Below are 25,762 nucleotides of genomic sequence, written 5' to 3'. Positions count from 1 at the left end.
AAGATTCATATTTCAAAGGAATCATGTTCTTTTCATCAGATAATTCTGAGAAAGATTGACAATTGAGCACCAATAATAATAATTGATACTAATTGAGCACTAAATCATCATATTATAATGATTTCTGAAGGATCATGTGACACTGAAGACTGGAGTAATGATTCTGAAAAAATCAGTTTTGCCATCACAGGAATAAATTGCATTTTAGAATATTTAAATAGAAAATATTTATTTTAAAAATGTAATTATTTCACATAATTACTGTTTTTCACCATAGCATAAGATACTAATTTCAGAAACATGAATACAATTGTTCCAAACTTTTGTTTCTCACATCTGCATGAATGTACTGTCACTATTTTCTAGATCTACAATGAAAATGAGCTCCTCCATGGAAAACTGGATCTCCTCAGTGACACCAACATGGTGGACTTTGCCATGGATGTATACAGGAATTTATATCCTGATAAAGAAATACCCAGCTGTGAGTGCTTTCAGTTCTAATGGTCTTCAATGATAAAAGACTTTTGCGCTTAATGTGATGCTTGAGAACTGACTGTATGAGATTCATATCTAAAATGTATCACCTGTTTGCAGCTCTCAGAGAGAAGAGGACTGAAGTTGTGGCTCAACTGAAACAACTGCAAGCTGACACAGAGCCGATTGTGAAGGTGTTTGAGGACCCAGAGACCATGAGACAGATGCAGTCTACAAGGTACAGTAAATGCTGAAATTACACATGTAGTAATATTTTCAACTGTCTGTCACATACTGTCTTTTTTTTTTTTTTAAAGAGATGGTTAAATCTTCTGTTAATTTACTCACCCTCAGGCCCTCCAAGATGTAGGTGACTTATTTTCCTTCAGTGGAACAGTTAAGAAGTTTTTAGCTGAAACAGTGGTCCACGGTGATTCAATGCAAGTCAATGGCTACCGTCACTTTGGGAGTAAAAAAACAAAACAAAACGTATACATGCAAAACAAAATTAATACCTGTGGCTCCTGACTATAAATTGAGGTCCTATGAAGTGAAACGATCTGACTGTACGAGAAATGCTATATGTAAACGCCATCCCTGGTTTCAGCTACAAATCTTCTTTACTCTTGTACTTAAGAAAAAAAAGAATCATCCACATCTCAGATGGCCTGAGGGTGAGTAAATTAACAGCAAATTAAACATTTTGGGTGAAGAAAGTATCCAGTTATTAAAAGGGTTTGTCTCACCGGAGTATTTAAATATCAATATACATAAGCCATTTACGAGATGTTCCTTTTAACACACCTGTCTAGATTGTGATCGCTGCATTCATTAAAGGTTGTTCCTTGTCTGTGTCTTTAGGAAATTTAATTCTCTTTTAGGAAATAATTTTTTACACTAAAAAGTTGAATTAAAAGTTGTTTTAAACAATCTGTGTATATTGTTATGACCCAGATTAGGGACCAACATAAGTCGTTCAAAAAAAAGTTACAAACAAATTGCAATGGCCAGGGCAAGAAAAGGATTACATTTATTGGCAGTAAAAGTAACAAAACAAAGGAACATATAAACTCAAAACAGGACTGGCAAGCTAACTAATCTAAACTACAACTCGGTCAACATTTCCTAACTACCGAAAAAAAAAAACACAAAAGAATCGTCCTGGTCAGCTTACTTGCTTTTGCGTTCCCTCTATTCTAATATAACCAAACAAACAAACCTCACCATCCTGTACAAAAGGAAAAAACACCAACAATAGGTTCCCTGAGGTAGGTTTCCTTAAATAAGCAGAGGCCGCAGGTGTCAGGAATAATCAGGCTCCGCCCCCATCCAATTGATAACTGCTCAGAAAGAAAAGAGAAAACTTGAGAACAGGCAGGGGCTCGTAACCGTTATTATTATTCATTTATTATTGTTTTTACTTTGTCAGTGCTTTTGAATTTCACTGAATATTCACTCATTTAATCAGTCAAGTAATGCTCGTCTTCATTGGATAATTTGTGTATTCAGATATGTTTTTCGCCATGGACATGCCCCAAAGCCTGTTTTTTTGTATTTGGTGCACTCTTTAGAGTGTACAGTGGTTGACTTTAAATTAGAATTGATCTTTCTGTACTTAACAGTACATTTGTATAGACCTTTATGTGTCTGTGGTTTTTACTGGAAGAAAACTGGAGAATCGTTTAATGTTATGACTGAAGATTAGTCATTGTCTATTCCAAGCAACAGCTGAGATGGTACTTTAGTTATTTTGTTGTTCATCTAATGCAAGTTGAACAGTGTACAATTGCACATTTGAGACAAGACAGTCCTCAGGGATGTGGGATGAAGCCCTGCTCGATGCTAGATGATACTCCAAACAGAACATTTGTGGCTCTTTTTCTGGTTGGTCTGGCTTAAGTGCCATTTAATTAAGTGGATGGCAGAACATCAGCGGGCATTTGTAATCACAATCGGTTCGCATTTGATTGAAATTGCCATGTGGATCAGTATATGGTTTCATTCTGCAAATTTCAGAAGAGCAGAATGTTAGAGCATCCTGTGGTGAGTTTCACGGAGGCTACTTTTCGATTTCTCTATTGCTGACTTTGCCGTAATTAAAATATTTTGGTTAAACTTAGTCCTCATCTAGTGCTTGCTTTTCTTTGATGGATGTGCCTCATTTCTAGCTGCCGGCCAATCTAGATGTTTTAGGTTTAGATATGTGGTGTTTTAGGGATTAAGATGTTTTTTTCTGAATTAAAAGAAGGTTGTTGTTGCATTGATCACTAAAGTAAGTATAGATATTCTCAAATACCATTAGCAGTTGGAGGGATTTGCTGGTTTAGAGATAGTGGATTCCTGTTGATTATGTTGGATTGAAAGACATTGTTCTGCTCTCAATCAGTCATCAAACCTAGATAGAACAGAAGAGAATACATAGCAATGAGGTAGTCACTGATTTAGTTTAGTCACTATTTAGTCACTGATCATTTAGACCTGATCATCAACGAGACCACTGTTCAAAGAGCTTAAATATTTGAATTTTTGCCTGTCCTTTATAGCAGGGATTCCCTTTTTTGTCAGCCGAACCTCTTTGGCCTAAAATGTTTACTTGAAAATCCCCCTGAAGTTAATATTTAAATTTAAATTTAACATTCACATGTTATGTTCACGCCACTGTTCTCTGATGTTGGTTAATGGCCATTTTTCAAGGAAGTGATTTATTTTTTAATGATTTAAGTAATTATTAGCTGTTCATTAAATTAATGAACTGCATGCAGTTTTCTCATGAACCCAGCAAAATCTTATATGCTATTAATATAAATAATTAACAACTAAAATGGCAAATCAAAATACAATGACATGTAGCTTTCAGTTGTTTCTTAAGTAATAATAATTTGGGTAATTATTCAAAATGGTCAGTAATAAATAAAGATCAGTAATTGGTTAATATTAATTAAATAAATTATTTACAGGTTCGTTTACATTTTTACTGTAAATATTGGTGTTGTTAATTATAGTGCTTTTGTGGGTATTTTAAACTAAGCTTTGTGGTTTTAGCAGATTTAGCCTTGTTAGAATCTAGATTTTTACACGTATACAAAAAGTAAAAAATTGTATCGATGATACAATACTAGGGTGTTGTGGTTGGTTGCCAGGGTGTTGCTATGCAGTCAGTAATGTGTTCTGGGAAGGTCCTATATGTTTGTTAGGATGTTCAAAATCAAAAGCTGCATGATTTAATGTATCATTCATATCTTCAACACAAGGACAAGGTATGCTCCAAAGTTTAATATTTGGGGTTAGGGGTTTGTTGAAATTTCCTTGCCACAGCAATAATTGCTAATTGCTTTGGTTAACTTTTTAATCACATTTTGCTAGAGCTGTTTTCTATCTTTTTTGTGTCTGTGTTCAATGCCTTATGGCCCCTGCAGGTATAGAGGCAGCAGCTGAAGCCACGATCTGCACTTAGTTATTGTTTAATTGCTTGCTTTGACTAGCGTTAATACAGCACCGGGCTTCCATGTATTTTATCAGGCTACCGATGTGTGTTTGTGGTGTCTCTACAGTGTGAAATCTCAGTAGGTGGTATTGCCTTCCCTAGACATTTTCAAACACCAGTTTGCGTTTCGTTTCTCCAAAACATGCTTTTATCACAGTTTAGGATTAAGTATGTGGCCTTAGAACCAGGCGCAGTCTTAATTAACCCACTCAAATGGATGTCTGCTCTTCATTAACGAGCGACTTTGAAGTTTACTTGTTCGATCTGAATATTTCGGGTTTCGGGGGGCATTTTTCAGTGTCTGGAGTTTCACAGGCCGAGACGACCACGAGGAAGTGCAGATCAGGACTCGTCTTTATTTGTTCTTTTATTTGTTAATAGCTGCTTGTGTGCGACATGTTTCTTTTAAACAATGTCAGTCGGATGTTTACTGGGTCAGCTCTCTGACAATGTCGCTTACAGGGCGGATGCTGTAAGCAGGTGATATCATGTTTGGAAATCTGTCAGGACCATTGTTCAGGAGTGTTAGGACATATGGAGTGGCGATGGATTTTTTCTTTAACAGACTGAGCGTGATGGATGGATGAGCTGCACTGAATGGCTGTGGGCCGAGTTATCTCGCAGTTCCCTCAGCACCAATGCATTGACCTCCATGGCGAAACCTGCCCTGTCTGCTCCTCATTTCAACCAGACGGGAGGTGGTGAGAGCTGACGGACTAAAGATCTAATGTCTTCCTCAGCAGACAGATAAACATGGAGTGACTGTTAGTTTTTGGAGATACTAGGTGAGAGCTGAGGAGGTTGGGCGAATGCAAAAATGTTCTAAACGGGTTTGATGTGACAAGACAAGCAATTTGAAAATAGCAATTTTGATATTTGTTCTCATTAGTAGATATTTAGTGTTTAAAAGGATAGTTCGTCAAAAAAATGTGTTGTTTTCAAAACCTGTGATTTTCTGTGAATCACAAGAAGACTTTAAGAATGTTCACACTGCTCTCTTCCATACAGTGACAGTGACAGTAAGTAATGCATTGTAATTTTAAAGTTCTTATTTTTTTTGTAATAATTATTATATAGTCATATTGATATATAATCACAAATTATGTAGGCCTAGCCTTACAAACAAGCAAATCAAACCTGCACTTAACAAACATTTTTTTACATTGAAACATTTCATAGAAAAATTGCAATACATTTTGTTTACCCCAATTCATGCAGCCCTAGGACTAGGGCTAACTTTTTTTTATATATACAAAAATACATCATAAAAGTGGTCCATATGACTTATTCTCTATATTCCAAGTCTTCTGAAGCCATACAATAGCTTTGTTTGAAGAACGGACTGAAATGTGAGTCGTTATTCAAAATCTAGCTCTACAGTTGTTTTCACAATTCACTTCCACTGTATGGAAAAGAGAAGCTTGGACATTCAACTATAAATATTCTATTTGTGTTCCACAGAAGCCATAAAGGTTTCAAAAGACATGATTGTGAGTAATCCACAATCCTGTAAATCCACAAACCAGCGCAACGGCATAGAAATATAAATCAGACAATCGCATATATGTACTGTTGCTGTTTGCGGATATGTCTGCTTACATAATTAACCTGATTTACACAGAAGAGATTGGTAGGTTTTATCACTTATCGCTGTTTAGGACGTGGCGTAAGGGAGGTGGCTCGTCTCCACCCAGAGTCCCAGCATCTGTCAGATGATAGTATAATGGAACAGAAGCAGTTGTGCAGGAGAATGCCTTTATAAACAGCCTTTGAACCTCCCCACAAATAAAATAAACGTGCAAACCTCCACTTTCTGTCTGGAGCATGCATGGCTTCCTTTGCCGAATTCTTCAGAGGCCGGCCACATTTGGCGGAGGTGGTCATGCGGTAAGCTTGGTTACCAGCCCCCCCGTGCCGAGCGTTTTGCCAAAACTCAATGATACGCACAAGTCGCAGTAGATTCTTACTCCATCTCACCTGAGGAGGAGACACAATGTGTTTGTTTTTAATTTCTTCGTTACCTTATTTTTTGTTTAATTAGTGGTGCTTCCTAAGTGGTGTTACTTAAGGCTTGTTTTTTGGCTTATTGGTTTTTCTAAACCCCAGTAGTAAAGGTCGTTGTGTAACTCATCCCGCAAAGTTTGTGTTAAGGATATGAATGATACCTCAAATCATGAGGCTGGTTGAAAAATGTGTGCTATAAGTACGGTAATCAGACCTACTATTTTTGTCTGGCAGACATTGGCAAAAAATAAAGTGATGTATTTTTATTGAAGAGGACCATGAGGCATATCTTGATCACTTTTTTTTCTTCAGAAAGTGTGACATCTTTTTCTTACAGTTTTCCAAATTTTTTCTTTCTCTTTTTCTCTTTTTTTTCTTTTTTGCATTTTGAGACTTTATGTAGATGAGATATGTCAAAAAAATAAAGGGAAGAGAGAGGGAAAACAGGATAAGGAAATGTATTGTCAGTTTCAAACTTTTTGCCTATGTGATCTACACAGCTCAATAGGTTGGAGGAGTGCATGACTACTAAGCCGTAGCTTCAACCTTTCTCTTAATTATTTTTGTTATATATATATATATATGGTATATATTTTGTAACAATTTATTTTGATGATCCCCTTTGAACATTGTGTTGACTAAGTAACTTAGCAACTACATGTCAACTAACTCTCATTAGAGTATTAGTAGTGTTAGTCTGTTTAATATTTGCTAACTCTTTATTGTGATGCTCCTCAAACAGACCTTCTACTGACTATAAGATACTTTGCAACTAGATGTCAACTTATTCTAACCCTACCAGTCTACTTATACATGTATTCAGGGTTCCTACGGGGTTTGGAAAAGTATGGAAAAGTATGGAATTTGATTTGAGTAATTTCCAGGTCTGGAAAAGTATGGAAAAAAGAAAGTAGAGTATGGAAAAATATTTGCATTTCCAGACTATTGCCCCTGTTTAGTTTTCTATAATAGAAAATCTAATGAATTAAAAAAAAAAAAAATGCTGTGCATTCACGAGTTCACACATACATGAAATCAGATATAGTAATTTATCCCCCCTTTGACTGGGATAGAAAACCAGCCAAGAGTGAGGTGATGGGGTGGTGGAGGGATGCTGTGAAACTGCCATGATGGGACACGGGTGATACCGGCTTAGATCCACTTTTTGGGGTGAAAATACTGACATGGCTAAGACTTTTGCACAGTAGTGTATGTGATAAACTTTTTTGTGCCCTTGAGAAACTATTCACATGTGCACAGGAATTGTTTTGCATGTTTGCGCATTACAACTTCTACTTATATATATAACCGTCTACGGACACTACAGCAGAATATATATAAATAACTGGCTTAAAACCATTTTTTGGTGGACTGAAAATACAAATTTTGCTTTGGAGGTCTCCTACAAAAAACACTTTCGTTTTCTCATAATATACATTGCACATCACCACATTTTTCATGATTCTCAAACACAGTTTCGATGATTCAGTCTCTTTAAATTCCTCCTTGTCACAAGCCTACTCTGCTGTGATTGGTCTACAGTGCTTGTCAGAAACTAAACACCCATATTACCCCCTATATAGATTGTACACACTGTAAAGACAGTAATTTACCATATCAATCCGAGCTCGAATCCGATGAAACATTGGAAGAACTAGTTATTCAACCCGAACCTTCATCGCAAGCACGATTTGAACGTTTCTCAGTGATACGCTAGTAACACCCAATAGAAAATATATACATCAATAAATAATCATACTGACTGATAAAGTGGGTACTGTCCCATCTTTAATGGAAAACCGTTTTGTAAACCTAATTTAGACTTCATGGAGATTTGAGAAGCATTGGTCAAAAGGTTATACTGCTGTTGTATTGCTGTGGCAATTTTAACCAGAATCTTCACATCCTCATCCTTTGAAAGTGTTTACAAAGATAATTTGCTTTTGCAGAGTAGAAAACAGCGTCTTTTCGACATACACAACACGAACCAGCTACAGTGTTTGAGGGCAGGTCAAGTTGCTCACAGGCGGACAGCGTAGAACATAGGTGGGCATTAGGCAAATGTGTTACCCAGCTTAATCTCATGAAAATGCGTCTCTATAGCACATATTGTGTTGATCGTGCAATTTATACGCGAAAATTAGTTTTTACGTAAATAGGATACAACAGTTTTCGCGTGCATATGATACACACTTTATTATACACATGCACCCCACACCACTACTTAACCTACCCATGTGTATCCTATGCACATAAAAACTCATTCTCGCGTATAAATTGCACAATAAACACAATAGGTGCTAGGGAGGGACGCATTTAGTGTGACCGGGTTGGTTACCCAGTGACGTGTAGCCGTGAAGTGGGATTAAAATTCCTGATCACTCGTTTTAGGTGGTTCAAAGTCGATTCTTTCTTTTGAGAAACAATAACTTAATTTATTGCGTGCTCTTTCATTTTCATACCTTTGCAGAGAGCTGCATTACACATGGCATGAAAGGGAATATTTGAAAAAGCATAATAGGGGCACTTTGAATATGGTCTGAAAATCTACAGAGAAGGTTTGAAATTTGAGTCTGGAAAAGTATGGAATTTTGAAATGGAAAATGTGTAGGAACCCTGTGTATTGTAACGTTACATAAGTCAACAGAATGTTAAAGGGACCATCAAAATAAAGTGAAACCTTAATTTTTTTATATAAATGTAAAATATATATATATATATATATATATATATATATATAAAATATTACTTTTTAAATAAAATTGTGATTTTATTTAATATGATTATTTTTTCCATTTAAAAATATAAGTGTATTCCATCAACTGTTGCTCACCGCAAAATGTGTCTGTGTTCCAGGGACGGGCGTATGCTGTTCGACTATCTGGCTGACAAGCATGGCGTAAGTACTTCTGCTGACTCTTCCACCCTTCTGAAGAGTTCTCATGACTTCTCCATGAACCCAGTGTTGTTTTCGGGGGCCAACAGGAGGGGCGGGCGGCCCTGAGCAGCGAAACATTAAATGACTTCCCAAACCTTAAGTCATTTTCGGGGATTTTATGGCTTGCAGAAATTTCTGCGGACATTTACATTCTGTGGCGAATTGTTAAGAATAAACGGAACAGCTCGGGACCCGTGGGTATGGCCTCAAGAATGCTGGGGATTCTATATTTGACTTGACGGCACTCCCACCCCAGCATCCTGAGACTGACCTGAGGCCTGTCCTCAGTGCACCTTAACTGCACAGGCTACGGCGTCTTTACGACACGATCCTCGCCTTAACAACCCTCTCGTCGCCGCCCCCAGGAAGGCCCCTGTGGCCTTAACGACATCCGCACCAGGGCTCTAGTTTACTGTGACCACACAAACACACAGATCTAAACTACACACACAATGAGCTCTCTGTTCTAAGACGCTCTGGCAGCAAGTTTCCCGAGCATGTTCTATCGAACTGTCCATCAAACTGCCGGTGCTCTCTGGTCATCGCTGTTAGCTGAAATTGAGGATTGTGTTTGAGGTCATGTAGGTTCACATGTGAACAAAGTTTCCTGAAGAGCTGTTCCTTGATGTTTAAGGTAGCTTATTTGATTTTTAAAGGAATAAACATGCTGTGGGCGATATATCGGTAGACACGATTAACCTGTAGAAATTTGTCAACCGGTAGAGATTTTTGGACTGTCGTCTCTATCGTGGTAACGCTCATGTGACGTTGCTGTGCTACACCACCACGAAAGCTTATCGTTTGCATGCATTTTTAAGTATTGCTGTTTAAAAACAAGTGTTTTCAAATCGTTGAAGCACTGTTAGCAGCGGATAGAGAGACTGTTTCTCAGCGCTTTCTGCACATAAAGAAGCGTGAGAACTGAATGGAGTGCTTTTCACAGGCAGTGAACAGTTTAAGTGACCATGTCTTTTGAAGTAAACACAGTCATTCATGTCTTAAGTGAGCATAAACGGTTGAGAAAGAAAGCGCATGTATATCAGATCTGTGCAGTCGCTCTTAAAGTGGCAACATCCAAATTTACCTGCTGTCCTTAATGATTAATGTTAATCAAACAACAAAAAAAGAGAAAATCTCTCACTGCTCTTGACTGAATCACTTTTGTGGCTTTAATAAGAATACATGTAGATTTATATTTATATATTTGATGAATAAGTTTAATTATTAATCAAATTACTCCTATCGTGATATAAGATTTTAGTCAAATCGCCCACCCCTAGTTGTGCCTACTGCCTAGCAAGATTACGTTATGTGATCATATACGTTAAATACGTTATGTGTGTTGTTTTCACACCCTGATGTGATTGTTATAGCCATGAATAAATAAAGGCTTTTTCTAAGTTCTCAATTGCCTTGGCCTTGTAATTTAATAGTCTATTTAGCTATTGTTTAAGCAAGTAAAAGGCTTATCCAGCATCATCATATGGCAGAAATTTTGTGTTACTCTTCATTTCCATTGCGCATAAATAAACATGTTGTGTATCTAATCATACATAGTGTCTACTGATAAAGTTTATCACCTTGCATTGAAAAATTACTTGGCGACTTTGTTTAACATCTGTCTTTCCTTGCAGTTCCGGCAGGAGTATTTGGACACCCTGTATCGATACGCCAAGTTCCAGTACGAGTGTGGGAACTACTCAGGTGCAGCGGAGTACCTCTATTTCTTCAGAGTCCTGGTATGTGTCTTACCACGCCCCTGTCTTTAGCAGATGACAGAGTTGTGTTTTCTAGCATTCTCCTCTGGGACGTTCCCAGTGGGGCAATTTTCAAGAGCTTCTTTTCATCACGACACCCTTTCATTTTCTCCTTCGCAAATTGATGCCATTAAATGCATTCTTGTTTAATAAGTTCTTGTCTAATGGACAAACAGTTTTATTTTGATGGAGAGTCCCCTTGTGGGTGTTAATTGAGCCAGACGGTTGCCCTATTGAGAATTTGAATTATTGTCTCTGCTTAATTTGGTTCTGCTTTTTTAGAACGAGACTCTGCCAAATCCCGTGAGTTACGAGCATTACGCATGCACTTAACGTTGTGTTTTTCAAAATGACGCAGATGAAGAGTAGACATGGCTCGCTCACAGGTAGATTTTCTCAAATTAGAATCCAAATCCTTTTATCATGAAATATTGTGTCACTTATTCATTGCTCCACAAAACAGGCAACTTTTTTTTTCACTTGAGGCAATCCGAAGAACTAAAAGCTCCTGATCTGTAATTACTTCTGAAAAGTGCCATCCCATGGCTTGTTAAATTCCTTGCATGTCTTGAGTGCTGAAAAGAACCTCTTCAAGGACTTGGTTAGGAGTTGTTTCAGGGCTGTGTTTAGTGGCAGACTTCATAAGCTTATGGGTTTATGGGCAGTGCTGCTCCCCATAGATGATTGGTGGGGATTTTGTGGCCTAATCACTCTTGGTTTGACAGGATTCCCCAGTTTTTGTAAGGGTTAAAGGTTACACAGCTTGTTCCATATAATCCAAAGACACCAAAAAAAGCCTTTTCAACAGAAGATGACGAAAATTTGTGTTCTTCCAACAGTCAAACCATTTTGAGTCTTTTATAGAGCCAAAATATCATTGAATAAATGGATACTAAGGCCACATTCACAATGCAGTTAAATGAAGCATTGTGAAAAGAAAAAAAATATTTTAAAATATTTCATTTCACTTCTGATCTGGAAATAAATCCGGATTTTTTTTTTTTTTTTTACTTCAGGTAGTCAGGTTGCAATTTTTTTTAAATTAATCGTTATATTTGTTTGAATACTTTCATGCATTTATTATTATTATTATGATTAATAATACCAGCTATATTATTATTGCTTATAATAATAAATGCATATCATGCTATTTGTTAATAATAATTATACATGTACATAGATTATTATATCCATGCATTACTATTATTATTAATTTTGTTTGCATGCATTTATTTTAATTTTCTGTATGTGTAATTTTTTTTGTCCCCTAGGAAGTTTATTATTTTTTCAAAAAAGTAATATGAGTTTTACAGAATGGATTACAAGCAATAATTTTTATTTATTGAATTTTTCTTCTTTTTTTATTTTATACAAATTTTTCAGTGATAAAACTTTCAGGATAAGATTCTCACTGCTGGTTAGTTGTCTCCTGAACATACGCGTGTCTGATATGCACTGTATTTAAAAGGTCAAGTGAACAACCTCACCAAAAAAACAAAAATCTGATTCCTGCATAGAATTGGATGTTTTGTCTTGCGGTGTGAAACTAGCCTAGAGCGCACACAAACACTCACATCCTCCTCTTAAGTTCCCTTTATCCCTTTACCTTTAAAAAAAAATTAAAATGTTGTTGTCTGGATAATGATCCAGGCGGTGATGCACCGAGGACCTTGGATTAAATAATTTTCACCAGTGGAATACTTTTGGAATCAGATAATACCAAAGTAGGTTTGTGGGGGAAGATAATTGCAGTTCACTGAGAGTACTGGCAGTATCCATGTTACACGTGCGTACTTCTTATTTCCTCTATAAACAAAGGGCTCATTGCTGGGGCTCTGGTGTTTGTGGCTTCTCTCCCACTGCCTGTAGAAATGAGTGAAAGATGAACTTATGGGGAAAAGCGTCCGGGTGCTCAGAGCCCAGCGCAGTGCTGCTGTCTAGCTAGTGGGGCGGGGGGCAAATGACGGCTGGGAACGAACAAATTGACCCGCTCCTTTCTCTCTGGCCGCAGTGTGTGGAGGTAGTCCAGTGTCTTAAAGAGAGGTGCCCATTGTCAACGCTGCCCTGGGCCAAGAGTGTTGCGAGAGGCTCCATGCCTGGCTAAGTTATCGGACTCCCTTGCCGGCGAGCTTTTCTCACGTAACCACATAGCCTGCCTTCTCACATGGAATGCACTCCTGTTTCTTCAGACCAGCTCTCACATATGATTCACTCAGCCTACATTGTTGTAAAAAAAACGGCCAGACGTTTGCCAAGCAATGCTGTGTCGCTGTGGCAACAAGTGACCGAAAAGAAACCCTTTATTTGATTTTAAATAATCTTGGTTTTAGCATTTCAGAGGTGTGATGAAGGCTGTGTTTAGATTTGCAACATGTTTCCCATTTGTGGATGATTTGCAGCATCAGTCACGCTGTTTGTTTGTTTGTTGTGTCCCTGTGGTTTTCGTGGGAGCCGAGGGAAGGAACGGCCGACGAGCCTTGAATTACACCCTTCAGTTTTTGTCACTCTTTTTTGCATATTCATTAGTATAGATGCTTCAAGGACATACTAAAAGGGATACTTGAGAATTCTGTCATAATTTCTCACTATCACATCATTCAAAACATGTATGACTTTTTTATGTTTTTGCGGAAAACACAGAACACATTGTTTTTTTGTTTTTTAAAAGAAGTTTTTATCCATATAATATGTCAATTGGACCCAATAGACTTGTATTGACTAAAACATTTCAAAAGTTTGGGGTTGGTAAAAAATAAATAAAAGGCTATACAGTAATATTGTGAAATATTAATACAATTTAAAATAACTCTTCTAATACCTGTGTTGGCAAAACTGATTTTTAAGAAGCCAGTCTTCAGTGTCACACAATCCTTCAGAAATCATTCTAATATACTGATTTAATGCTCAAGAAGCATTTCTTATTATCAGAAAACATCTGCTTAGTAGTTTTGTGGAAATGTTTTAAATGTTTTAGTTTTTTTAACGGGATTCTTTGATGAATAGAAAGTTCAAAAGAATAGCATTTATTTGAAAAAAGTATTTATTATTATAAAAAATACTGAACCCAATCTTTGAATGGTAGTGTATATTTTGTGTTCATACAGGTTTGGAACAAAATGAGGTTGAGTAAATTACAGAATTTTCTCAATCTTTACGAGAACTATTCCTTGTGTAAGTGTGCCGAGAGCTTTGTAAACATGCATGCTAGGTTTTTCTCAAGGTTTTTTAGGATAAGTTGAAATGCAATAGAGTCCACTCATCCTAGGAAAACCACATCATTGGTATCGTGAACACATCAAGCGTTTTGAGTAGATTAGGCTGTTCACACAACAACCAGCCTTGTTTATGCTGTTACTGCTCAATCTAAATAAATGGAAATAGCTTCCAGAAAATTTCTCCCTGTGCATGTTTTTAAGCGTTTAAATTGTTATCCTTTTATTTCAAATTTAGGATCATTCTCAGATAATATGCTTTGTAACTCAATATCTTTTATGTTCATCAACAGTGAGAAGGCGATTGGAATAGCCATAATGTAACTGGTTTTAGTGGAGCTTTCTTACCGAATACCTGCCCCTTTTTCTTTTCTTATTTACTATTTATCCACCTCTTTTCAAGCTGGACCTCCCCGTCTCCTTGGATGGTTCCTAGCATGGGAGATGTCAGGCTCTAGAACTCCTCTAGCGTGGGAAACACAACCATTTAACGAAGGAAGCCAGGCTTGCAAAATCCAGACCCGAGGTCCTGTTACAGTGAGGGCCCGGTGCGAAAAGAGCAACTTATTCATATCATCTGTTAAAGCAGGGATTGGATGTTGAGAATAAAGATTGAGTGTCCCGTCAGATCCCCAGCACAGTAAATTTATTGTTGCTGGTCAGTCAGTGAAAATGTGCCCGTTTCGGGAGGCAATGGAAACTCAAGGTAACTTGTGGAAAAACCCAGGTATTGAAACTATTCTTGCATGGCCAGTGCTGAAAGCCAGTCAGTGTGCAGAAAGCTGCCATAATGACATGGAGCATCGCCAAATGTAGCAGGCAGGGACTTCCAGGAAAAAAAAACAAAAAAAACAAACACTTTTCGAAATGAAACGTTGACCTTTATATTGGCAGCAGGGATGGCTTTTTCCCCGGTTGTCCCTCCGAGCTGATCTCTCAAAGTTTTTGGGCTTTGACTATTGTTTAGACACATCCAACTTGGGAATTTTGATGAAAGGGCTCCACTGTTGCAGGGTGTACTGTATGGATTTTATAACCATACTACTGTGTGTCACTATGCAAATATAGAAGTAGATTTTATCCTGCCATAAATCTACAGAGAATTAATTTTAGGGCTGGATTTCTCGATTTTAAACGATTAAGCTTATTTTTCTGAACCAATATCGAATCTTAAATCCCAACAAGTTTTTTTTTAGTCTATGCTGTTTTCAGTTCATGAATGAACAAAATTTTGTAGCATACCTCCAATCCAATAAATCACAATACGCTTTGTTACTTTTGATATGAAATAAATTCTCAGCTTTTAAATTCTGTCATTTTATTACGAAAACCAAACAATAAATAACGTTTTGGGTTTTGGCGATAGCACCTCAGTTCGAAGCTGCAGCACAGAGAGTATGTGAACTGATCACCTCTTGTTCTTTATTATTGGCTAAAGCACGAATTAAAAATGAATGAACATCAGAATGTATGTTGAAAGATACAGTGCAACTTTACGAAATCATGTCTCATATAATCACTTAATAAATTTTTTCATCCACGGAAAGACCTCAATAAAACCGCTTACATTTAACGCTTTCTATTTCAGATAAATGCTGCTCTTTTTTTCTATATTTCAAAAAATCCAATAAGAATGGTTTCTTGAGTAGCAAATCAGCATATTAGAATGATTTCTGAAGGATCATGTGACACTGAAGACTGGAGTAATGATGCTGAAAATTCAGGTCTAATCACAGGAATAAATTACAATTTAGAAAATATTAAAACCGAAAACAATTTTTAAATTGTAATAATATTTCACAATATTTTAGTTTTTACTGTATTTTTTATTAAATAGACTTCTTTCAAAAATATTAACATCTTACCGATCTCTAACTTTTGAACAGCAGTGTACATGAGGAGCAGTATGTCTATCCAATCAGATTTCAGTGTATGCATGCAGGGCTCCTTTTGACATCCAGACCCTGACTTCCGGGTCGTCTGCATGCCGCTACTTCTGTCATAGGTCATTTTCTTGCACGCTGGTGGTCAGTCTAATAACTCCATTTCCCATGAGCCTTTGGCTATAGCTCATCCCCCTTTTTTTCATGAAACATGCGGAGATGCTTCAGCAGCTCGCTAATCTGCAACACATTATCTCTCTTCCCTTTGTTTGTTTTTGTTTTGAGTCATAATTTAAAACAGCTTATGTTCCTTTGAAGCTGATTGTCTGCAGAGATGCACCATGTTAAATCTTGTTCATATTTCCATACAAGAAGCTGAGCTTCTTTCAGGGGTTCCATTACTCGATTCCGCAGGATGTTTTTCTTTTGCGCCAAATGTTCAGGAGATTATCACAATTACTAGTTAATCAAGTTATCTAAACATTATTTTCAAGGGCCTGTTTCTGTTAACAAGACTTATGTTATTGGCTTCTGCTGTGAAAGGATTTTAGTCAAGGTAGACGTGACATAGAACCTTAGGACTGTTCAGCCTTTTGAACATATTGTCTGTGTGAATGTAAATTAAATAATACATTTAATCATTACTTGTCCAGCAAAGACCTACTCAAATGGTTTTCATTAACTTTGGCACCACACAACTATCCATCCTCACCCAGTGTTTGTGTTTAGTTTGTCCTTTGATTTGATTAGTTGATTTTCTTTACCTAATGTCTGGACCTCATTCTCTCACTCCTCCACAAGCAGACATTTTGATTAGCGTCCCGCCACTCTGGTCCTGTCCACATCTCGGGGCTGATCAAAGCTTGCAGACATGTGTTAGGGCCAGTAACAGAGGCTGTAGCTGTAGTAGCACACATCATTAAAGACCCTCACCAAAGGCAATGCATTAAGGTCATCGTAAGTTCACATGAACTTCGGGGAGCTTTTGTTCCCCATTTGTGCTTGATGATGCTCCATACCGGATATTAGAAAGAATTACTATAAAATAGTAACTTATTTTGATTTATATTTTGTGCTTCTGAACCAAAAAATAAAATTAAATGTTCCTGTTAGTTTTGGTGATTAGAAGCCACTTTCATCTCTTGACGTGACCCTCCTTTCCCTCAAGATAGCACTTGACCCCAGGCTAGTTAAAGAGCACTTGTTTAACTTGCGTAATTATTTCCCAGCAATATCACAGACAAGTTGGCCTATAACCTTTGGCCCTTGTCTGATGACCCCTTCAACCCAACCACTTCAAAAACGCACTTTCTTAAAAAAAGAAAGAAACAAAATCTATAAATATAAATTGTATATGAAGAATCATTATAACGATCAGAGTAAAATTATAAAACTTTCATTAGGTCATCCCTAACATTCCAAAACAGAAATGTGTATATATATATAATTATTATTATTATAATTTTTTTAACCTCAGATGTGCTCAAGGAGAAGGGTTTGTGTGTGGTGCAGCAGTGACTTTATCACAGAAATACAGCAAAAGAAGTTCTATAAAAAGCTAAATAGTCTTTCAAGATCCATTTGTCCCTTACGAGCCCAATTCTCGAAGCATACTCACTGAGCAGCTTAACCAAGTGCTTAACTTTTAGCTCTGTGAAATGTCAGAAATACAGTATTTAGAAAAAGTTGAAAGGGACCAATACTGTCACCCTACCAGTGTAATTTTATGGGGAGTGAGTTGATTTCATTGTCTACTTCTGTTTATAGTGGTTCAATGTATTTTTCTTTGTTTGTGTGTGTTTTTGCAGGTCCCCGCCACAGACAGAAATGCGCTGAACTCTCTTTGGGGCAAGCTTGCCTCAGAGATTCTGATGCAGAACTGGGAAGCTGCCATGGAGGACCTCACCCGCCTGAGAGAGACTATCGATAACAATGTAATGCCCCGCCACTCAGAATTCAATACCACACTCAGATTCCCTTACATAGGCCGTAATATTGACCGCCTTGCGTTTGAGCATAGCACCGCTGCTGTTGCCGTTCCTCCCCTCCTCTTCTCCATCTCCTCGAATCCTTCTCACCGCAACTCACAAGTCAAGCAAAACCTTAATTGCTGTGTTATGTCGGTGCAGCTTGATTTTTAATTGGAGGAATTGAGCTGGGAAAGAAGGGTTTGGCTTTGGGAGAAGTATGAGTAAATAAAAAATTAAAGTCTTTGGACATTGTAAATTTCAATTCGGAACTTATATTTGTACTGAGTCTGGAAGGCAGCGGAAGCCAAGTGTTGGTTTTCCGGAGTCAGAAGTTCATCTTGTTATGATCAAGTCACGATCAAGACAAATCCCCTTTTAAAGGGATAGTTCAACAAAAAATGAAAATTGTCAGTATTTACTTACATTCATGTTATTCACTATATTCTTTTGGTGGAAATGAATTTGTATTCAACATCAAAAGTGACCGTAACAACATTTATAATGTTCTAAAAGATTTCTATTCTATTTCAAATAAATAGAAATTCAGTAACGCTTAAGTTTAGTGCCAAATTCTAACTAACTAGTTGCTTATTAGCATGCATATTACTAGGATATTGGCTGTTTATTAGTACTTATAAAGCACATATTAATGCCGTATTCTGCATGACCATAAACCATTTTTTTTTTTTTTTTTCATATATTTTATTGGAAACATAAACCATCTTTTAATCCTACCTACCCAATACCTAAACTAACAACTACCTTACTAACTTATTAATAAACAGTAATTATGAGTTAGTTGAGGCAAAAGTCAGTTAATAGTTAGTTATTAGTGGGAGTTGGACCCTAATCTAAAATGTGACTGAAATTTCTATGTATCAAAAAAAAAAGTTTAACCATTTTAAACACCAAATCAGCATATTAGAATGATTTCTGAAGAATCTCCATGGAAAAAGAAAGTCATGCAGGTTTGGAACAACATGAGGCTTAGTAAAATTGTAATCTGGGGTTGAACCAATCCTTGTCAATGATTTTTAACTCCCTTTCCCCTCTAATTTTGTTATATCTCTACAGACGGTAAGTTCTCCTCTCCAGTCTCTCCAGCAAAGGACTTGGCTGATCCACTGGTCACTCTTTGTGTTCTTCAACCACCCCAAAGGCAGAGACAACATCATCGAGCTTTTCCTCTACCAGCCACAGTAAGCACCTTCTGCAGCTGCTCATTTTCCATCTGGGATTTGGTTTTGCTTTGGTTTGACTCTAATAAAAACGGATGAGGTAGGAAGAGTGCACGGGTCCAGGTTGGAAAGCCCACCACAGTCCGCAAACGAAACTGCTGATGCTGGGCTCACCAGCCAGCCGCTCACAGACCCACGACCCCAGTGGTCAGCTCGAAAATGAGTCTGGCAGCACGGACAAATGCTGACAATGGCAAATGGGCTGCTTAACTCACGGGCTTAAAAAGCAATGTTGTCGATCCTTGACAAGCATGTTTATCTTTATTTAATCATTTAAAAAAAAAATTTCCAAATGCGATTTTTTGTTTAATGAATCACCCGACTTTCATTCCCAATCAGGTCTGAATGTTACACGAGGGACAAGTGGTACTTTCTAGTCACAACCCCAAAATGTATTTCACATGTACACACACACACACACACACACACACACACACACATTTTTCATAAGTGTACATTCTAGAATAATCTGTGGGCTTTTTGTTGCCGACTAGTCAAGGTTTAACACATTAAAGGGCAACGAGGTTCAGTCTTGTTGTGTGCACATGAGTACAAAGAAGCTTTAAGGGTCTATTAGCTTTTTTTAAGTGGGTTTACACCTGGTGCCTAAGGTAGGAAACTTGATCTACTAAATAATTCTACATTCTACAATCTATTTTAAGGCCACACTTTTCCACTAATGCACTTTTGTGGAGCCTAATGCCTATACACTATTCAAAGACAAAATGGATTTCTGCCTCTAAGATGTTTTTTCCATCGGTTTTCACCAGCATAGATGATTAAGGATGACCAGACCAATAATTAGTCATTAGAACCTGACCATAGTGGGTGAAAAGACAGATTGAGGTTGCTTATTGCACTGTTGCTAGCTGGAAAACAATGTTTATGTTTGGCTTTTTCTTTGGCCCTAAAACAGTACACAGCGGTCATGAACAGTGACCTGTGGCCGTGAACCTAGAGGGAATGTTTGACCTGCCTTTGAGACAATTGGCTGGCTTAACAGCAGCCCTTTGGACGTAGGTGCTCATTATACAAGAACCTTCATTATGCTTCATTAAAACCGCTCCAAAAAGGTACTTCTAAATTGCGGTTGGGCTCGTCAGATCAGAGGTCTTTCAATGCTGGCAGCGTGCTTTTCGTTTTTGTGTTGTTCTCTCACCTCTTCTGCCTTCAGATTTTATTTGCAGAGCTGTGGCCACGAAGAGCAATCAGACCCCATAAATCTGAATCCGAGTGTAATTTACTGCATTAGATGCACTGAGTTTTATGTACCACAACAGTATTGCGTTCTTGGAGGGTAGATGCATTGATTGTCATGTTTTAGTTGGAAAACGGGATCATGGTCTGTTTTTGACCCTGTGAAAAGATCTTTTCTGTTCTCCTTTTTGTTATTCTTGAAGTTTTGTTGACAATTAGACTGACATCAGCCTGTGGCATTCAGGTTTAATTCATAGTAGTTTGGCTGTCATTCAGCACAGGGTACGATCCAGTGCTCTCGGCCTGAAGATTGTTCATGATGTAGTCGTGCCGTCGAGCAGACGGCCAAAACAAAAACAGAAACCGAAATTTTTTTAGTGCAGGCAAAACGATACCTACGATAGGCTATCATATAATACGTTCCAACCAAGTCCAAGGGCAGTTCGAGAAAGAATATTGTCACAAGATGACCTATGATGTAGGTGCAAACAGGAAAGCTAATACCGCCGAAACACTATCCCGGCCAGCGGAGAGTGGATTCAGAGTTTCACTTGATTTACCTCTAATTCCCCTCCTCCCTTCAGATGCATCATGAAATTGGAACTGCACCACTGTTCTTTCCTTCGCCTTGTTTCTACCTTTTTTCTCTCCCTGCTCTCTCAGACCCGCCAAATTAGGGCTGCAACAGCTAAGAGCCTCCATCAGTGATTGATTGTTGTGCATTTGTTTTAAAGTGACTGTGAAGACATTGTTATGAAACATTTCTATTTCAAATAAATGTTGTTCTATTGAACTTTCATCATTCAACAGTAAAATATTTTAAAAAATCTTGCTGACCCTACATTTTTTTTTATATATTTTAATTTAATATCACTCTTACATTTATTATGTTGAACAATTTTGTGACTAAATTCCCTTAAATGTTTTAAAAGCATGACATATGAATAATTATCTTTTTTATAATTTATTGTCAATAACATTTAAATAATCACCAGTTTATTGGTAACACCCAGAATTTTAATAATGGTGCAGTTTTGGTTATTTAAACACAAAAGAAGATATTTTGAAGAATGCTGGTAACCAGACAGTTGACGGTAGCAATTGAGCTCCACAGTAGACAAAAAATACTATGGAAGTCAATGGCTACTGTCAACTGTCTGGTTACCAGCATTCTTCAAAATATCTTCTTTTGTGTTCAACAGAAGAAAGAAACTCATATGGTTTGAAACAACTTGAGGGTGAGAAAATGACAACATTTTCATTTTTGGGTGAGCTATCCCTTTAAGCCACTCCAACAGGAGCTGAGAGAGTGTCGAAACAGGAGCGGAACATGACCTAGGCCAGACTCGAACACGGGTCAACAACACAATCAAAACCTTAATCTATTATCAAAGTAGTTTTTAGTTGCAGCGCTATCCTAAATCCCTACCTCCCTAAGGAGAATGTGACGCACTCATATTGAACTACTACTTCATGTTTTGCCCTTTTCCTTGCGACGTCATTTAGCAACCGATTAAGCCGTATCATGGCTTTGGTCGTAGCTGTTGGGCTCCGTTAGATAATGCTTTTTTTTTTTCGTTCGTTCGTTCGAGACCCAGATATGGCATCATGACTCATGTGAGCGGTCTGGCCATCGGAGCCTCCCTGAGAGAGCGAGTAGGTGTAAGTTAATCAGGAACACAGCATGAAGTGTTGTGGTTTGCCATGAAGTCAGACAACTACAAAGGGAGGAGAGACCGAAGGCTGCGCCAACTGGGATCACACGCCGCCGAAGCCTGCTGCTGTTTTTAGCTCCAACATCACAAGTGCCACAGGCCCCCTTGTCCCTTTAATTGTTTCGGCTAATTAAACCATCCGGCAGCCCTCCTCCTTTTCCTCCAAGTGACATGTGTTTCTCCGTGCTGATCTGTAAGGGAGCTTTAGGGCCTGGCCAAGGCAGAGCAGCTCCACTTCCTCCTTGAAATTTAATTTGGTCTTCGTATGGGGGGATGAGGGAGGGAGGGGGTCAAAGATGTTCGTACAGATACTGCAGGCGCGGAGGCCGTCCTCCAAATTGACTCGAAATGTTAAGTGCACTTTAACAGGAGCTCTTAGCCCTATGACAAGGCATCTGTTGTATGTGTTTTTTTTGTCCATATAAGAAAGCTCTTGCACGTCTCTAGTCGGTAGAGAGGAAACTTTGTCTTGGGTTGTAATAGTAGTGCTATGTAGCTTTCATTCTCGGTGAAGCCCACAGCTAGTTGACCTGTGGCTGAAAAACAAGTCCCTGGTGGATAGTGTTTCACTGCTCTGCAGGCCTGTAGCTGGTGATCCGTGTCTAGAAAGGGGCTTTTCCTTTTCCCTTCCCTCCACAGTGGGACCAATGAACAGAGGTGCTTTCAACACGGTCTGACTCTTGTTCTTCTGTTTAACAAGAATCTCCAAGTTCACTATATGAGAACAGGGAAACCGATAGTTCATCGTTCTTCTAGAACATTTTTGCTTGGAAAATGGTGTCCAACCTTGACAAATTACATCATGTGACTGTTTCACTGTAGAGATGATAGCTGTTCTTCAAGCGTGTGACTGTTGTTGTTGTTTTTGTTTGCAGGTACCTAAATGCTATTCAGACTATGTGCCCACACATACTGCGCTATCTGACCACAGCTGTCATCACTAACAAGGACGTCCGCAAGCGTAGGCAGGTGCTGAAGGATCTGGTGAAAGTCATCCAGCAGGTATCAGACAGGACTTTGGTTTTTCATTTATGTACTGGTTTGCCATGTCCTTAAGTCAACTTGTATTATTTTATTGCATTATTTATTATTATTTATATTTATTAAACACTTTGTGTGTATCCCCAGGCTTGTTAAATTCTAAGCCTTTTTTCTTTTAAATCAATTTGAGCAATTGTCAGGGTTTTTTTTTATTGATAACTGTTTGGTACTCTGTTGGTCTTCCTGCAATCATCCACACTGGCCTTTCGAGTACTGAAAGATGTTTTCAATAAGAGGTTACCCATCACCAGATAAACAATGCTTTAAATAAGAGTGTATTTTTATTTGAATTTAATACATCTAGAACATTGCAGGGAATCTTATACCTCGCTGCGTCTGTGGAAAAGAATGAATGAACGGGCGGTGTATATTGGCCTGAAAATAAAAGCTCTGTTTATCTATGTGCCTCCTCAGGCCGTGCGAGTCTTGAACCCATTAGATTTGATGAATGGTGCTGGACAGTCTGATTGTAGTGTTCTGATGTGTGTGTCCAACAACAGTAGCTTCTTCAGAGATCAATGGCACTGAAATCCAAATAAGTACATCCCGCAGCCTTTGCGTAATCACTTAAACATGTGTCCTGAGGTGCTCACCAAACTCCCTGCACAAGTTTCTCTTCTCATGGTTACTCAAGCATCTATGGTATTTAGATCCAGGGAAGACCCAAAGACTATCACATATCCAAATGGGATTCATCCCATCAGGTTCTCTGCTAAAGGGATTGTACTGTACTAAAGTCTTTCAGCTCATGTCTGTTTATAGACATGGCACATTAAGCAGAGGTTATTCTCATTATTATATACAACCAGACAGGAAGAGTTCAACCAAAAACAAAAGTTCTCTGATCATCTGCTCACCCTTATATTGTTTGCAGGCATGAAAACTCCTCACCTTTCGGCGAAATTCGCCGTTTTAAAACCTAAAAGGGTCACCTACGTGATTTGTGCAGATCCGATGAGAAAATATTTTAGAGAGGAGGAGGGGGGGGGTGTTCGATGTCGAGGCCAGCATTTATCCCCTATAAAGTTACCATAAACTTTACAAAACTATAAGCTTTAAAAAACAATCATCATTCCGAATGCCGAAACATGACAGCCAATACGAGTCAGAGTAACGTTAGGGCAGAAATGTTTTCAAAGTCTTTTACACCGCGAGTCTGAGAACTGGACACACTGCCGAACAAAGAACCGCACGTCGGAAAGCAAGCCTGAGGTAAGTTAGCTTACAATGTTAACTGTCCTGTCAGATACAGACAGCGATGTTGCCAATGTCATTATTTTTTATTTTGACATAGACGTGGGCGAGATAATATCGCGAGTGGGCGCGGGCGCCGTGAGCGCTGAGCGAGCAGGAACAAGTATTCATTGCGCGGCTCGCGAGCCTCATGCGGCTCGCCAAGCTTTAATTCGTGGCTCGCAGTTGCATGGCGGTAAATAATACGGTGATATGATAATGCATTCACTATAGATATTTTATAAAAACATAACAAGTAGGGCTTTAACATAACCTGTTAAAAACTCAAAGTGTCAGCTCTATTACAAATTATTTCGATCGGATTGAAAGGGGTGGTTTATCGAGAGAACGTGAAAAAACTTGATCGATTGAAAACCGAAACTGAAAGGACGACGTATGACGCGCTGAACAAGCTGTTCTCCTGATTAATAAAGTGTCATATAAATGAATATCCTTTCATTCTATAATTCTCCTTTCACTCAGCATCTGTGAAGTGAAGCAGGACAACGGCTCACCAGTGCTTGTTTCAGATTATCATACAGACGACTGGTTTGGGGCATTTTTGGGATAAATAGTAGTAGTAAAAAGTTTTTTTTTCTCTGAGACCCGATGAAATACGTAGATCAGCGGCCCATTGGTTCTTTTCTTGATTGACACTGGGCTAGCCCAATCACATCTTTAATGTGAAGTATAGAAATATACTCTTTCAAGTATAGAAATTAGTACAAAACTAATTATGAAAGTTTCCTTTATTTTTCAGTGCATTTGTTTTACAATAGGCTATATGGCTATTACTATCATGGGATTAATATTATAACTATTATTGTAGTAGTAATGTAGACAGACACTGTAACTAAAAGAGTTTTGAAATTTTCTTTGTTTAATTTGCACCAGATTGATGAATTTCACATTAAAAAGCACAAAATTTTCTTACGGGGGAGCATGCCCCCGAACCCCCCTAGAGTGGCAGAGGACCACTCATCACAGTGATCCAAAAATCCTGTGAGAAACACTGGTAGCCTACTACAATGCCAATGCAGATTACAAGTTGTTTTTTGTTGTTCTTTTTTTTGGGGGGGGGGGGGGGGGGGGTATATATGCCGCATCCTTCTCACCTTTTTTACCCCTGACCTGTTTTCATGCCTGTGTTTGAAATCAGTAAGATTTTCATTCTACAATGGAACAACACAGTAGATATTTTGCAGAATGTTAAAGCTATTGTTTTACATATACAGCAAAAGAGAATGATTGTGAATGTAAGTTGCAAATTAAATTTATTTTATATTTTAACATTTCAATGAGTTATATAATATTAATGAATTATAATGTATTATTTAAGCCACGTATTAGTTTCCATTCAGCATTTTTACGTGGTATCCCAAAATCTGCATTACAATGTGGTTGGAAAAACCAGTCTGCTGTCAAGAACAGAAAAAGTGTCATACAAGTAGTTCATATTACTTGTACACTGTTTTCAAGTCTTTTCAAGGACAGTTTTACTATTTACCATATATGTGACTTGATTTCTTTATTGTAGGCAAATTAACTGTCAGCTTGTGTCAATTAAGAAAATGGATGCAACAGTTTGTCGACAGCCATGTTTGTAACCACAA

General features: G+C 38.0%; 1 protein-coding gene and 1 long non-coding RNA gene across 5 annotated transcripts in view; both read left to right on the top strand.

The window, feature by feature from the left end:
* Positions 1-25,762, top strand: part of LOC307005310 — a 338,262-nt gene that overhangs the window by 23,743 nt on the left and 288,757 nt on the right. The gene's annotated exons all lie outside the window — the stretch shown is intronic.
* The window catches only part of eif3ea (eukaryotic translation initiation factor 3, subunit E, a), a 45,639-nt gene that overhangs the window by 7,334 nt on the left and 12,543 nt on the right, over positions 1-25,762 (top strand). For all 4 annotated transcript variants that reach the window (XM_079625309.1, XM_079625310.1, XM_079625308.1 and 1 more), the window contains exons 5-11: positions 367-484; positions 598-715; positions 8,822-8,864; positions 10,538-10,642; positions 17,564-17,689; positions 18,800-18,924; positions 22,751-22,877. In XM_079625309.1, the coding sequence (XP_079481435.1) occupies positions 367-484; positions 598-715; positions 8,822-8,864; positions 10,538-10,642; positions 17,564-17,689; positions 18,800-18,924; positions 22,751-22,877 (762 nt within the window). The remainder of the gene's footprint in view (positions 1-366; positions 485-597; positions 716-8,821; positions 8,865-10,537; positions 10,643-17,563; positions 17,690-18,799; positions 18,925-22,750; positions 22,878-25,762) is intronic.

The sequence above is a fragment of the Phoxinus phoxinus genome (genome assembly GCF_949152265.1).
Source record: "Phoxinus phoxinus genome assembly, chromosome: 10".
In the NCBI taxonomy this organism is placed as follows: domain Eukaryota; kingdom Metazoa; phylum Chordata; class Actinopteri; order Cypriniformes; family Leuciscidae; genus Phoxinus; species Phoxinus phoxinus.
Note: the sequence above shows the minus strand (reverse complement) of the source record. Positions and strands in the feature narration are given on the sequence as shown.